Source organism: Paroedura picta, chromosome 1 (assembly GCF_049243985.1).
Source record: "Paroedura picta isolate Pp20150507F chromosome 1, Ppicta_v3.0, whole genome shotgun sequence".
Classification (NCBI taxonomy): Eukaryota; Metazoa; Chordata; class Lepidosauria; order Squamata; family Gekkonidae; genus Paroedura; species Paroedura picta.
Genome location: NC_135369.1, coordinates 44,349,151 through 44,365,869, shown reverse-complemented (window position 1 = coordinate 44,365,869; position 16,719 = coordinate 44,349,151). Strand labels below are relative to the sequence as shown.

Genomic DNA, 16,719 nt, shown 5'->3' with positions numbered 1-16,719 from the left:
CCCAGAGGCTCCCCACATTTCCTCCTTTACTCAGGAGTAAAGGAGGTTTTTCTTCATTCTGGCTCATAGTGGAGCCCCATGAGTTACGCTCAGAAAGAGAACAATGATGTGTGGGACCTGGGGCTTGTTGCATTCCACTAAGATTACCAACCTCAAACTGGGGTCTGGAGTTCTGGGATGTCAATACTCCCCTGGAAGAAATGGCACCTTCAGATGACAAACTTTTTGGTGTCCTGGTCTTGCTAATCTCCCTCTCCATTCTCATCCCCACAGTGATTGACCCCAAAATGCAGCTGCCAGGGTCCTCACTAGAACACCTTTGAGGGCCCACATTCAGCCGGTGCTTCGTCATCTGCACTGGTTACCAGTTTGTTTCCGAATCAGATTCAAGGTATTGGTATTGACCTTTAAGGCTATACACGGCCTGGGTCCCATCTACCTGCAGGACTGCTTGGTTGCTTATGCCCCCTGCAGAGCACTCCGCTCTGCAGGTATGAATTTACTGGTTGTCCCGGGCCCACGGGATGTTCGCCTGGCCTTGACCCGGGCCAGGACCTTTTCAGTCCTGGCCCCAACCTGGTGGAATGAGCTCCCAGAAGAGCTAAGAGCCCTGCGGGATCTACCAGCTTTCCGCACGGCCTGCAAGACGGAGCTCTTCTGCCAGGCATATGGTTGAGGCCAAGGCAGCTCTCCCACTAATCCATCAGAGGATCCCCTCCAATATTGAGATCTCTAACATCGAGATCATTGTTAGATCTATTGCATTGGTGCCACCCTCTTCAGAATATTATTCTCCCCACCAGGCTGAACTTGGGGGGAAGTCGGGTAACTACGATCAGAATTGTGACCACCGCCGCTTATATGTTATATGTGACTTGTTGTTGATGTTAATGGGGTTTTTATGGGGATTTTATTGTGTTTTAATTGTTTATGTTGTAAACCGCCCTGAGACCTATTTGGAAAAGGGCAGTCTAAAAATTAAATAATAATAATAATAATAATAATAATAATAATAATAATAATAATAATAATAATAATGTTCAGGGATTTTCCAATACAAAGTTGGCAACCCTATAATATAAATGGGGGGAAATCCATGTTTGGAAACAGCCCTGCTGCCAAAAACTCAAAACTCAAGAGTCACTCAAGCAGAAAGAAGGCCCTGTCCTCTAGCTTCTACCTCCTTTAAAAGAACGACAAAGGGGGTTGATACACAACTTAACAATCCTTTAGATATCTTAGTACCCAAATGTTCGTGCCTTTAAAGGTAATAACTAGAACCTGGAATATGTCCAGAAAGCAAATACCATAGACAGTTCTTTCAAAACTGGCAAGATTTACTCTCTAAAAATAATGCTGAATCATAATCTGGTTTCTACATTTTGTGCTAGGTGAAACTTCTGAGTTGTGTTCACAGGCAGCTCTGGAGAGAGTGTGTTGCCGTAATCTTACATGGATGGGGACACACAGTTCCCCCTCCTGCAGCTATGCAGTGAAGAAGACTGCCAGTGGTAGCGAATCAGGCTTCCACTGAGGCTTAACTTGATCTTTACATCGGGATCACCAAGAAGAGAAACTGGGGTGAGCTCCAGGAAGCCAACCATCCTCTGATCCCACAGAGGAAAGCAAGCCATGTGTTTTGTTTTTATATGATGTTGGGATAAGTTTGGGTAGTTGGAGGGAGGTGCCTAAAGGGACACTTTTTTGGGGGAGGGGGGACCATGGTAGGCCTTAACAACTCTGCTTCTTGCTCTGATAAGATCCCATTGAACAGGGCTCCCCAGAACAGACCTGAAAAATCACTGGTTTAAGCCATAGCCAAATCTACAGCTAATTTCTAAAATGTACAAACAAATGTAATCCAATAACTCAAGATTTCAGATCAGAAGGAACTGAAGAAGAAACATTAAGATTCTAAGACAAGGCAAGTTTTTGTTCCATAGAATTCATAACTTCACTCCTCCCTATTACTGAAACATTAAATCATGTGATTTATTTTACTAACTAAATTAGCTAAAGTAGAGTGATTTCATTTTCCAAATGATAAAAAAGGAAGAAAAGGAAATGCTTAAAAATTATGTAATACGGGAATTATTTTAACAATGACTTGGTAAAAATCAGATAAGCCACTTTTAGAGGCAACACCCATTAAAACAATTCCTCAACATTTTGGAAGCAGTGGTTCTAAATGCCTCAAGTTCTTCATAGGGACATGACCAAAGAAAGTCAGTGTGCTTCAGACTCTGGTGATCCTAGGTCTATTACATTGCTTATTAGGCATTTCATCCTGTTGATTGGATTGATTTACACTTTTAATCTGCCTCAACTCTCAGCAAAAAAGACAAATTATAAATAAAGTAAATAAATATATAAATAAAGCCCCAGCGTTAACCCTTGATCATACATGAAGCTCACTGGGAGAACTGTGGCTACTCACACTCTCATATATTCAAATAGCTTATTTTGGCTTTTACAGAGTTGGAGTCTGGGTTCCCCACAGAATTCACACTGAAGTTTCAAGGGGTGCCTTTTAAAAAAAGAAAGGAGACTCCAAATAGGCTCAGAATGCCACCATAGGAGAAAGGGCTACTGCCTCCCCTACAGCTGTTTTCCTTCATAGAAACAGTGCTTGGGAAAAGTAAATTATAAAGGTAAAGGTATCCCCTGTGCAAGCACCAGGTCATATCTGACCCTTGGGGTGATGCCCTCTAGCGTTTTCATGGCAGACTCAATACGGGAGGCTTGCCAGTGCCTTCCCCAGTCATTACCGTTTACCCCCCAGCAATCTGGGTACTCATTTTACCAACCTCGGAAGGATGGAAGGCTGAGTCAACCTTGAGCCGGCTGCTGGGATTGAACTCCCAGCCTCATGGGCAGAGCTTTCAGACTGCATGTCTGCTGCCTTACCACTCTGCGCCACAAGAGGCTCTTTAATCTAAATTTATCCCAACATGGCATTTAGCAACTCCCTACAGCCATTTCAGAATAGGAAAATGGTACAGTGGGAAGGCTGACAACCCCCACCCCACATCCTTCGCCCAGTTTCAACACACACACACATATACACACACACACAAAATCACAGAAGCACCAATGTGTGTCTATTTTAACCTCAAGACTTGATTAACATAGCAAACCTTTCATCAGTACAGATCCAGATCTTTATTCTGCTTACATGAAGCACCATTTTCTACAATAATAGATTTGTTGCTATTCCATGGGATATTTGTGATTATGAGTCACAGTCATACCACCTTCATCATTAGTAATTGTTATTTACTAATAAAATTGTAGTATAATCAGTTTCTCCTGTATAATGTTTTCAACCATACATTCATTCAATTAAGATGAGTCACATATGCACATGAAGCCACCTCACATTGACTCAGACCCTTGGTGCATTAAGGTCAGCACTGTCCACTCAGACTGCCAGCAGCTCTCCTCAAGCAGAGGCCTCTCACATCACCTGTCCCTTTTAACTGGAGATGCCAAGGTTTGCACCTGGGACCTTCCTCAAGACAAGCAGATATTCTACTACTGTGCCACAGCCATTGATGGCATAATGTGAATGATTTAGAAAACATTTATGCTCCCTCACCAAGAACCTGCCCAAGGCAGCTTACAAAATAAAAACACTACAAACAAAACATTAAAAATATTAATTAATATCCACCAGCAAAAACACAGCCCGGCATAAAAGCATAGAGCACGTGTTCTGGTTATTATAATTTCTGGTTTTAAGGCTGTTCCACCTCCTTGCAAATATTTTAGAGCTGGATTTCTTGTTCCTATGATCTTATCCTTGGAGGACCCCTCTTTCTCTTTTTGTTGCTACCTTCCAGTTGTTTTTTCTCTGCTTCACATCAGAAGGAGCCACCCTAATGCTACTTCTGTCTTAGGGTGGATTATGTGGGTACACATAAATGTACTAAGGTGACCAGATTTTAACATTGGTAAAGCAGGACACCATTGACTGGAGGGGTTCTTGATTATGGTCTATATGGAGCGACAAAAAGTTTCACAGTATGCATAGAATGCAAAAATAGTATTGTAATACATATTTTAAAATTTCAAAATAAGTACAATTTGCCAGGTGTCCCCGGATGTCCCTCCAAAAGTGGGACAATCTGGTCACCTTAGTACATACCCACATCTGACAAAATCACAGCATTGTCAGTTTTCTCCTCATATAGCACATGGCCAGCCAGCAAACTAGTAGTTAAGTATTCAAATATTTGAAAATAAGATGGCTTAACAGGCTGCTCAGGGAATGTTATCACTTTCCTGTGTGAGTGTAGAATGGCAAGAATTCGCATACATCTTCAAACCAGTGTACCGTTCAACTTACCTGGCATCATCAAAACAGATGGAGAAATGTCTGGTTTCTCAGGAATTTTGCTGCCATTCCAAAACCAGTGGATCACGACAGGTTCAGGAGGCCCCACGGCATGGCACGTGAGGTTGAACGGCTTATTTCGGGTAATGTTCAACTCCTGAGGCTCCTTAATGAAGTGTGGCAGCCCTGTAAGCAGCCAAGGGGAGAGAACTATTAGAAAGACTGGAGAACAAAATGGCACATAGCGACTGAAGCAAAACCACAGACATTTCAGATTGACCTATAGCAGCTCAAATCATACAGATCAAGAATAATGATGTTGAAATGAGGGGGGGAAAGCCAAATTTGGATGCGGGAAGGGAAAATTTTACCCTTTGTGCTTCAAAAGAGCAGGGAATTTGTATTTTTCTATACATAGATTATATCCACACTGTGCATTTATTAAGGATATATTAATTGCCAGTAGTTTTCAATGTGAAGCGTAAGTTCCCTTATACAACTTGCTAGGATACCAGGGTATGTAGTACTGTTGTATCACTCTCATAATTTAATTAGTACTGAATGCAATGTGTGCCTGTTTATGGCTCTGTTCAGACAAACATTTTTATACCCAGCACGAGCTCCTATGTGGGAGTGGCAAGCTATAATAAGTGAAAAATAAACGAGAGGCATAGAAATCTCTAAGGCTGCATCGTCACAGTGGCATGTTATGGCAGCAGCAAGAAGTGGCAAAGGAACGGGCAGGGACAGCATCCACACACACACACACACACACACACACACACTACCATTCCTGAGCAGCTTGCTGCTCCTTTTCCCCTTTGGGCCTGTAAAAATCACAGACCAGCAGTTTCATTGGGACCCCCACTCACAGACTGGAACCCACCCCCCTTTCCCCACTATAATGCTACAGCCTGCCTTGGCAGGGAAAGGAAATAGGCCCTTGAAAGGACTGAAGGGAAGGATATCAAGAGCTCAGTTCTGCCACTTGGGAGGTGGGTCTTAGCTCCATCCTCCTATCCATGAGGGCTACAGAAAGGAACCAAATGGACACCCCATCCACATCTAAGGATGCCAGCCTCCAGGTGGGACCTGGGGATCCCCCAGAGTTATCTCATTTGCAGACAACAGAGATCAGTTCCCCTGGAGAGTTTCTCTGCCTGAGGCACTGGTGGGGGGAGTCAGAGAGGGGGATAGTTGGGGGAGGGGTCTCTTTTATTTGCTTGCCACCAGGGTATTTTTTAATATGGACTATTGGATTTTTAATGGTTATGTATTGGGGGTTTTATTGTTATTGAACCCACCGTGGGACGTTTATTGACAGTGGCGGTTAATAAATCCAATAAATAAATAAAATGGCCACTTAGAAGGTGGACTGTAGGCGGCATGGCCCACTGAAGTCCATCCTCTCCCCAAATCCTGCTCTCTACAGACTCCACCCCCTTAGTCTCCAGGTTTTCTGCAACCCAGAGCTGGCAATCCTGCCCATATTCACCCCACTGTTTGTCCTTTATTTCAGAGAAAACATTCTCTAGAGTAAAGGGACAGAATAAACAGACTTCACACACAGACTGGACACAATGTGATCTGGACACTCCCCTTTATTGCCTGGGGGGAGAGGGGGGCTGCGTCCTGCTCCCTGCATGAAAGCAGCCTAACTCACAGGTGAACTTTGCCCACCTTCTTTTCCCTGTCCTCATTTTCTCGTAGTGCAACACAGAACCCTCTGTAGCCAGGATCCTTCTGAACTCACTGTCTCTGTGGTGGCCAACTTCTTAAGAAGGTGCTACAAGTGAAATCCCAAGTATTTTATTGCTCGCTGCTAGTATTATATTGTATTTTTATTGTATTTTGTTGGGTTTTTATAACTGAATGTAAACTGCCACGAACCGATAGACCCGGGAGCAATGGTTAATAAAACCTAATATAAATCAATAAATAAATATTGTCACTCTAGTGTATATTCTCTACTTTTTCTTTCATCTAGTCTACTGATGGATAATGACAGATCAGAGAAGCAAAAAGAAAAATGCAGGTCTGACTTCTACATCACAACTGAGTTTACAGGCTTTCCTGCTCCAGTCCCCGCACACCACAAACACCCACTGCTTCTGTCGTCTGTGATAGCTATCATGAAGACATGGCCACCTGCACATTATCTATACCTGGACTGCTTGTTTTTTCTATACATAGTTTCCAAAACTGTTTCCCTGCCTAATTCAGTCTATCATCCACAATGCTCCCGGAAGAGTCACACCCATTGCCCTGGAGGGCTGCAAAAAACATGGAGGGGAAAAAATGTCCTTCTCCTTTAATGGAGGCATAATAGAAAGTAATAAATTTGCCTCCCTGCTTCAGTCCTTTCAGATCTAGGCTTACCTTCCAATATGACCAAGATAGGGTCCGACTCTATTTCATTACTGTTGAACGTCAGTCTGCAGCGGTAAGATCCTTTGTCACTGCGCTGGACATTGATTATACTGCGGGGGGGAGAGGTAAGAAAAGCTTAGAAAGACTTCAACATTTACTTCATGACTTAGCCAAGAAGACACATTTTCCAGCACAAAACTTTAAAAAGCTGTGGTAATTTCAAACTGATCTAAGATAAAGATGTTATGGAGGCAATGGTGGGAACTGCTGAATATCTAATTAAAAATAACCTGGGAATTATCTAGTTTCGATCAGGATTCTTAAGGGCTTGGAAGCACTTCTATATTTATCTAACTCAGGCTTTCTCAACCAGGGTTGCATGAAATCCTGGGGTTTCTTTATGGCCTGGAAGGGTTTCCTGAATGGGTGGGAGTTAAATCACACATACACATATTAGCAGCAAAGTCTGGTGTACCCAGGAATGCAGCAGATGCTAGAACTGGGGAACCTGCCCTGACCGTACCAGGCTGGGAGACGGCAGAGTCCTTGGTGTGGTGCCAGTCCAGCTCCTGAGGTGATGGGGAGGTGGTGTGGAAGCCCCGTGTGGGATCGGGGAGCCTGGCAACTCCCCCGGCAGCCCTAATGACATCAGGTTGGGAGGCGGCGGCAGCCCCAATGCCGCTGGCCAGGGGGAGGTGAACGTATAGACAAGGAGACGGGTGTGCAGGAGGCAGGGAGGCAGCTTGCTGGCCCAGGTGCGTGGCAGCCCAAACATGCAGTGTTACCAAGTCCTCCTGCAGTCGCCCCAGGAAAGGGTAGGCTGGCAAGAGGGTTCTGGAGGTTGTTGTGGGCATGGTCTGAGCAGCACATACCATTTTGGAGAACTTCTCCCCCTCCCCCCCGAACCCAGACAGGCAGTGGAGGTCAAGGTAAGCTTTCTAGGTCAGGGGCAGGCAAATCTTGGGCCACATGTGACCTTAGAGGCCAGGCTCTCCCTCCATTCCTCCCTCCCCGGTCAGCTAGCTGGATCACAGCTCGCCAAAACCCTGCAAAAGCTGCATGTTGGGGCTGCTCAGATTGTGGCAGTATGCAGCATTTGCAGGGCCTCTGACCTTTGGAGCCTTCCTGCCCCCTGCCAATGGGCAGCCCGAAGACTACAGCTGAGCCACATCTCTCCTAGCTTCTGATCCCTCGCTCTCCAGCAGGCCTACTGTCTGGAAGAAGGCCAGCAGAGCTGATGGGTTGTCTTCCCTGTGCACGCAGTTGGAGGAGGAGGCAGCCAGGGGTAGATATTGCCGTTTGTTCAACGGACAGCCTAACTTATTTGCCGTTTGTTCAACGGACAGCCAATCAGGGAGTCAATGAGTCCAAAAACTCATTCCACAGCCCCTGTCATGTTTTATATATGTTACAGATACACACCCACATATACATACATACATACATACATACATACATACATACATACATACATACATACATACATACATACATACATACATACATACATACATACATACATAGTAGAGGAATTCTCTCTAGGCCAGTCTGAATTCTGGAGATTTTTGATGGGGGGGATCACTTGGACATGAAGAAGAAGAAGAAGAAGAAGAAGAAGAAGAAGAAGAAGAAGAAGAAGAAGAAGAAGAAGAAGAAGAAGAAGGAGTTTGTTCTTATATGCCACTTTTTTCTTCCTGAAGGAGTCTCAAAGCAGCTTACATTCGCCTTCCCTTTCCTCTCCCCACAACAGACACCCTGTGAGGTGGGTGAGGCCAAGAGAGCCCTGATATCACTGCCTGGTCAGAATAGCTTTATCAGTGCTGTGGCACGCCCAAGGTTACCAGCTGGCTGCATTTGGGGGATTGCAGAATCAAACGCGGCTTGCCAGATTAGAATTCCACATTCCTAACCACTACACCAGTTGGGGTCACTGTGGATAAACAGGTAGTTGTGAGTGCCCTGCATAGTGCATGGAGTTGGACTAGATTACCCTTGAGGTCCTTTCCAACTCTATGATTCTATGATTCTACTATTTTTTTAAGCAGCCTGGTGCTCAGTGCTTTGCATATCTGTGATCTAAACTCTGCCACCAATGTGCTCCATCTGCATTAGTGCTGCCCGCTATAGAAGGTGATGGCAACTACCTTGACGGGGGGGGGGGGGTGATGGTGTTTCCTTCAGACTGCTGCGGCAACAAGGATATTTTTCAAAATTAAGTATAAACTTTAAAAGGTTGTAGGTTGTTTACCTGAAAGTAGATACCATTGTGGTCACTTCATTGTCCTCAAACTGATAATACTGGCTTCCTAGCCGGTCTGCATCAAGCAGCTCCTTCCCATTTTTCCACAAGGAAATAAATGCAGAGTCTTGGTTGATTAGTGATTTAGGGACGTTGATGGAGCAATTAAATTTGATTTCCTTGTGTTCAGCAATTACGATAGTCCCTACTGTCGGATTAAATTTAATTGACTGAAGAAAGCGAGCTGTATAAGCTTCACCAGAAGAGGCCTTATTTGTCCTCGTAGTACTGGATTCCACAGGATGTGTTGATGCAGAGACGGCGGACTTATTGTTTAAGGAACGGTACGTGCGGTGTGTGGCCTTCGAGGGCAGACTTGATTTTGTGGATGATGAAAAGTCAGATTTCTTCCGTTCTTGTTTCCTTTCAACGAGACCTGCAGATTAAGACACACAGTGTGCTTTCAACAAATGCTTTTCTTTACATTGTTACACATGGTTAGTTTCTCATTTCATATCTGTTGATAATAGTAAAAAAAATTAAAATCAAATTTTAGAATGTTAAATCAGAGATTAATATTTTATTCCCATGTATTTTAAACATTGTTGCAAGCCAACCTGAGCCCCCTGGGGAAGGGCAGGGTATAAATCTAAGAATGAATGAATGAATGAATGAATGAATGAAGGAAGGAAGGAAGGAAGGAAGGAAGGAAGGAAGGAAGGAAGGAAGGAAGGAAGGAGATTCCTACAAGAAGAATAGCCACTTCCAGTATTACTACTGATGCAAGCCTCTTTTTTGGTATGTAATTGTTCATTTACACTGATTTTGTTGACTCTCCTATGCACATTTCTTGAGCAACCCTAATAGCCTGGACGAGCCCAATCTTGTCAGGACTGGAGCACTGAGCAAGGTCACTACTTGGATGAGAGACCACCAAGGAAAACTGCAGAGGAAGGCAATGGCAAACCACCTCTGCTCATCGCTTTCCTTCCAATCCCCATAAGGTAGCACTTCATGTGGTCACCATGACTCTGTTGTGAGCAACTTGATAGCACACTTCACTACCAGGAGTGGAACCCAATTTCTTGGGTTTCTAGGAATGAGCTTGCACACCTCTGCTTGGGGCCCGACTTGGTAAGAGCACTGCAGGGTGAACATGTGCATTTGTCTGATCCAATTTACTCCCCTAGATTGGATGGGAAGGAGGAATAATACGTCTCCCTTCTGACTCATGCTCATTCCTTCCATCTAAGCACCCTGAAGACCACTTTTTGTTGCTGCTCTCACTGCTGTGAAAACAATCCACCTTCACCTTATATAGCCTTGCTCTGTCATCTAGGAGCAGAGCCAGCGATGCACAACAGTAATGGTTCCTACTGCAGCTACAGCATGAAAGCAGAAAGGGGAGGCAAGGAGCGTGCTGCTGGGAAAGGGATTTAAGTTACATCTCCATACTGTGTAGCTGTGAAAACATCTGAACATTCTGGGCCCATTCACATGGCCCATTTTAACAAGTCTGTTATCTAGCAGAGCCACAAATGTATAGTGTGGGGCCATGATACCTAAATTCAGTGCACAGAAGAGATGGATTCCGCAATCTGTATAAAATATATGCACTCTAAACATAATCCCGTTTATGTCACATGTATAACCATACCATAAACAGCTCTCCATATAAACAAGTCTCTCCAGGCACAGGCAGGAAAGGGGTGTCAACAAAACAGGAAGCCACATAATCCCCTAAATATGTTTGATTTGCATATCTTGCATAGCTTATCTACAGGACAGGCAGCCCTTCTCTACCTTTAGAGGGGGTCACCAAACAGTATTTATGCACCATCTTCATAACCTTAAATGCTAGAAAAGCTATTGTATGCAGTATGTAGGGTGTTAGGCTAGAACAGGGATTCCCAACCAGGGCTCCAGGGATCCCTCAGGGTCTGTAGAAACTCTAGAAGGCCTTTCGCCTCCTGTCTTAATGGACTCAGCCACAACTGAAGGAACTGGCTGCTTCCATTGCTTGCCCTCCCAAGAGTGAGTTCTCTTGTAGTTTCTGTGCTTGAGAGAAGGCAGAGCCTGCACATATACTCCCCTCTGAAACCACCTGCTGTCTCTCGTCCCTCAGTCCTACTTGTGCATGTCTGTTAATGTAGGTGGTGATGTCACTTCTGGTGACATGGCACTTCCTGAGGGGGAGGCATGGCAGGTAGGTGTGGCCAGCAGACATCACTTCCGGGTTCCTAGAAGTCTGAAAAATTATTTCAGGGGCTCCTCCATGAAAAAGGCTGAGCTAGAACATGGGAGACCTAGGCTCAAATCCCATGGTTTGGGATCTCTTGGGGGAATCATGAACTCTTAATCAAATTTTTAATCTTAGTTATGGGGTGGCTGTAAATGAGAAACTGAAGGCAGAGTAAAATATGAAATAGAATAGAACAGACACTTGCTTTCATTTGTACAATGGTAAGATTCTTGGAAGCTATACTTGCTGTCGTGTTCTTTGCCTAGTCTCTGCCTATATGGAATTACTTAACGTACACAGATCTGACTAAGGGTTACATCCTCCCTGTGTTTAAGTTGAAGATATAAAGATTAGACAGGTTCAGGCAAAGTCTTCCAATAGTAACAAACACTGTGACAAATGTTAAATAATAGTTGAGAAATTGAGAAACCAAACCAGAGATAATCTAATGACTGCAGGTCATAAATCCTGTTGTAATGTGTAGAAATGCTTAACCTGAAGCATTTGCTGTTCTCGTGTTAATTTATATGGAAGATTATCCACTTTGAGATAAACAGAGTATGTGATTGAACCCTGTCATCCATTTACTCCAGAGAACTCCCCTGTATTTTTGTAAAATTATTCTGGAACTGGGAAAACCAGCTTCTACATTCCCAGTGACCAGGTCTCTCCATTCCAGATATTACTCTGGGACCCTGAAATGTCCATCTCTTCACCACCGATGATTGGGTTCCTAGTGTTGGAATAGATGGATAGGAACTTCCTGATGTTTTTCAGATAATCTCCTCCAATGTCCTGATTAGCTCAATGACGTTTACGCACTGGAGGTTTCATGCTGGACTGTGGGCTGGAGTTTTAGTCGTGGCAGGTTGTGCCACCTCTTCCTGCACCCACACGGGACAGCATTTGGCCCAGCGCACCTCATCCACCCACAATTTGGGTTCCAGCACAGGAGCTGGGGCAGTGAAGTTCCCAGTGTGTAAATCATCAATGAGAGACTTCCAACTCCTTGGAACAAACACTCCTCCTGAACAAACAGAATGAATGTGGAACAGAGCAGTTAGACAGTTAGGCATCTCTCTCTTCTCCTCTTTCTACACAAAGTTCTCTTCTTAATAAAATCATTTTATTCTTTTAAGCATCTGATGCTCAGCAGCTCTTTGTATACTGATACTCTACCAATGCCTAGTACATTACCAGAACCTTGTTGTTAAAGCTGGAGTCCCTAAGCTGTACTGTTACCAACTTCAAGGTGGGGCCTGGAGTTCTCCCAGTGCTACAACTCTTCTTCAGGCTACACAGATTAGTTTCCTGGCAGGAAACAGCAAATTTGGAGGCCAGATTCTGTGACATCATAGCCCCACTGTCCGCTCGAAACCCAGCTTTTAGAAACCCAGCATTCCTCAGACATCTTTATGAATTTCCTAATCAGAATTGGCAACCATAGATCTGCATGTGCTTTTAGAAAGATTATAGGGCTGCCACAAAGTGGCTGTAATGGTAGCCATAGCATAGGTTAATTATTACTATTGTGAAAGTGAGTAGAATAGTGTTCAGAGAGTTAGGTTATTCCCAAGAAGACCCAAATTCAAATACTTGGTCAGTCAGGGATTTGGGGCCCATTAGTATCTTTCATAGATTGACTATGTGCTCTGCAGCCAAAGATGGAAAAGTTCTATCCAGTCAATAAAAACAAGACCAGGAGCTGATTGTGGTTCAGATCATGAGCTTCTTGTTGCAAAATTTAGGCTTAAATTGAAGAAAGTAGGGAAAAGCACTAGGCCACTCAGGTATGAACTAAATCATATCCCTGACGAATACACAGTGGAGGTGACAAATAGATTTAAGGAATTAGATCTGATAGACAGAGTGCCTGAAGAACTATGGACGGAGGTTCGCAACATTGTACAAGAGGTAGCAACTAAAACCATCCCAAAGAAAAAGAAATGCAAGAAATCAAAATGGCTGTCTGAGGAAGCTTTACAAATAGCTAAGGAGAGAAGGGAAGTGAAAGGCAAGGGAGAAAGAGAAAGATACACCCAATTGAATGCAGAATTCCAGAGAAAAGCTAGAAGAGATAAGAATGCCTTCTTAAATGAACAGTACAAACAAATAGAAGAAAACAATAGAATGGGGAGGACCAGAGATCTTTTCAAGAAAATTGGAGATATGAAGAGAACGTTTCATGCAAAGGTGGGTATGATAAGGGACCAAAATGGTAGGGACCTCACAGAAGCAGAAGAGATTAAACAAAGGTGGCAAAATTATACAGAAGAACTATACAAGAGCGAGCTTAACATCCCTGATGACCACAATGAGGTAGTTACTGACCTGGAGCCAGACATCCTGGAATGTGAAGTCAAATGGGCCTTAGGAAGTCTGAGCAACAATAAAGCTAGTGGTAGTGACAGCATTCCAGTTGAACTATTCAAAATCTTAAAGGACGATGCAGTAAAAGTGCTACACTCAATATGCCAGCAAATTTGGAAAACTCAACAATGGCCACAGGATTGGAAAAGGTCAGTTTACATTCCAATCCCAAAGAAGGGCAATGCCAAAGAATGTTCAAACTACCGCACCATCGCACTAATTTCTCATGCTAGCAAAGTTATGCTCAAAATCCTACAAGCTAGGCTCCAGCAATATGTGGACCGAGAACTTCCAGAAGTACAGGCAGGATTTCGAAGAGGCAGAGGAACTAGAGATCAAATTGCCAACATACGCTGGATCATGGAGAAAGCTAGGGAGTACCAGAAGAACGTCTACTTCTGCTTTATTGACTATGCTAAAGCCTTTGATTGTGTGGAGCACAACAAATTGTGGCAAGTTCTTAAAGAGATGGGAATACCAGAGCATCTTATTTGTCTCTTGAGAAATTTATATGCAGGTCAGGAAGCAACAGTGAGAACTGAACATGGAATCACTAACTGGTTCAAAATTGAGAAAGGAGTTCGGCAAGGCTGTATACTGTCGCCTTGCCTATTTAACTTGTATGCAGAGCACATCATGAGAAATGCGAGATTAGAGGAGTCACAAATTGGGATCAAGATTGCAGGGAGAAATATCAACAACCTCAGATATGCAGATGATACCACTCTAATGGCAGAAAGTGAAGAGGAACTAAAGAGCCTGTTGATGCGGGTGAAAGAGGAGAGTGCAAAAGTTGGTTTGAAACTCAACATCAAGAAAACAAAGATCATGGCATCCGGCCCTCTCAATTCATGGCAAATAGATGGGGAAGAAATGGAGATAGTGACAGATTTTATTTTCCTGGGCTCCAAAATCACTGCAGATGGGGACTGCAGCAAAGAAATTAAAAGACGCTTGCTCCTGGGGAGGAAAGCTATGGCAAATCTAGACAGCATCCTAAAAAGCAGAGACATCACCCTGCCAACAAAAGTACGTTTAGTCAAGGCTATGGTCTTCCCAGTTGCAATGTATGGCTGCGAAAGTTGGACCATAAGGAAGGCCGAGCGTCAAAGAATTGAGGCTTTTGAACTCTGGTGCTGGAGAAGACTCTTGCGAGTCCCTTGGACTGCAAGGCGAACAAATCGGTCAGTCCTAGAGGAGATCAGCCCTGACTGCTCTTTAGAAGGCCAGATCCTGAAGATGAAACTCAAATACTTTGGCCACCTCATGAGAAGGAAGGACTCCCTGGAGAAGAGCCTAATGCTGGGAGCGATCGAGGGCAAAAGAAGAAGGGGACGACAGAGAATGAGGTGGCTGGATGGAGTCACTGAAGCAGTAGGTGCTAACTTAAATGGACTCCGGGGAATGGTAGAGGACAGGAAGGCCTGGAGGATCATTGTCCATGGAGTCGTGATGGGTCGGACACGACTTTGCACATAACAACAACAACAAGGGAATGCAAGAGAATCCTCATTCCCTTTGCCCGATGCAGGGGACCAATGACTCAAGTAAGCCATACCATGTAAAAGAACTGACCTGGAGAAAACTACCTTTTCAGCTTTAACAATACACTGACGTTGTAATTTCATAGATAAACCTACAGTCATGGAGACTGGAAACTCAGTTAAACAGACAGAAAACTGGGATTCTCTGAGAAACAACCCTGGGTCTTCAGGTTAGCCAACCATGTGTGACCCGCTACCAATCCACTTACCAAGCAATTAAAGGCAGCCAGGTTTTCTGAACGGGGACGACAGAGAATGAGGTGGATGGATGGAGTCACTGAAGCAGTAGGTGCAAACTTGGGTGGACTCCGGGGAATGGTGGAGGACAGGAGGGCCTGGAGGATCATTGTCCATGGGGTCGCGATGGGTCGGACACGACTTCGCACATAACAACAATAACAACAGTATCTTTCAGCCTAACTTGATCCAAATATGCTGTTAGAATAAAACAGAGTAGAAGGCTCTGTCCACTTCACTAAGCTGTTTGAAAGAAGAATGGGGTTTTTAAAAAGTCAAAGAATAGTACAAAAATAATCTGTGACGTTGTAACTCAATGATCCCCAGCATGACGCCTGCTGCTGTGATTCCTTGTATTCATTTCCTGGCATTCATTTTCTACATTATGGCTAACAGAAGGCTGGTTGTGAAGCCATTGCATGAAATGGGTTTGGCACCCCAGGACTTGAATTACCTATATCTGCACTTAACAAATTATGGTTAAAAGATGAGATGCTATTGCTCTCTGTTTTCAAAGAAATATAGAAGGTTTGTGCCCTGCACTGTTACCAGAGGGGATTTCCCCAAACACTGGAAAATGTGACTGTGATGAAGTTAAGGATGCACCTCCTGGGATAGAACTGCTATCGGCTGTCTATCGCCTGGGAAGGAGCCACCAAGAGCTTCCTGCTTTTTGCCATTCTATTCATGATGCTTTGGGTTTTATCTCCAAGCCTGAAGAAGGAAATAGATGCCAGGAGACACAATGGTTAACCGTTTCCCTGCCTTACTGCTTGCAAGGGAGCCAGCAGGCTGATGGAGTGGCGATGAAGGAAATGATTGCAATCTTCCAATTGATCATACAGCTATTGGGAATTGGTTTTAGTTCCATATTGGAGACCAAGGTCTGATCTCTTTCTATAATAAGAAATGCTGTTGGCTATATACAACCTTTTATCTACAATGGAACATAGGGGAAATATTTTATAGATATGCTAAGAAATTATGTTTTTACTAAGATTCTAGGTCGCTGTAACTTTACAGCTAGCCATGGTACAAGTGGGCAGCAAGAGTTTAGAGCTGCTTAGGGAATATGCTGTGGTCAATACAAGCTTGAAGCGACCCCAGTGACCCCACGCCATGTCAGGCTGGCCTGAAGACTTTATGGGTGGGAGAGGACTCTGAAGGAGTGGCATTATTGCATTGATCCAGGCCTCTAGGCTAGCCCTGTGAGGTAGACATGAGGTAGATGTACAAAACCCTATGTTGGGACAGTGAGCTTCATTTTGGAGGGAAAATTTACCTCAGTTTTGCAAATTTACCTCTGGCAGTGGTCCTTTCTGACTCTGCACTAGGTTATCAATACAGTAAAATGTATATGGAATATACACAGAGGCTCACT

At 44.0% G+C, this 16,719-nt stretch overlaps 1 protein-coding gene across 2 annotated transcripts in view; it reads right to left on the bottom strand.

Annotated features, from left to right (window-relative positions):
- Positions 1-16,719, bottom strand: part of MERTK (MER proto-oncogene, tyrosine kinase) — a 76,234-nt gene that overhangs the window by 51,266 nt on the left and 8,249 nt on the right. For both annotated transcript variants that reach the window (XM_077336271.1, XM_077336267.1), the window contains exons 2-4: positions 8,955-9,381; positions 6,716-6,816; positions 4,349-4,522 (exon numbers count right to left, since the gene is read on the bottom strand). In XM_077336271.1, the coding sequence (XP_077192386.1) occupies positions 4,349-4,522; positions 6,716-6,816; positions 8,955-9,381 (702 nt within the window). The remainder of the gene's footprint in view (positions 1-4,348; positions 4,523-6,715; positions 6,817-8,954; positions 9,382-16,719) is intronic.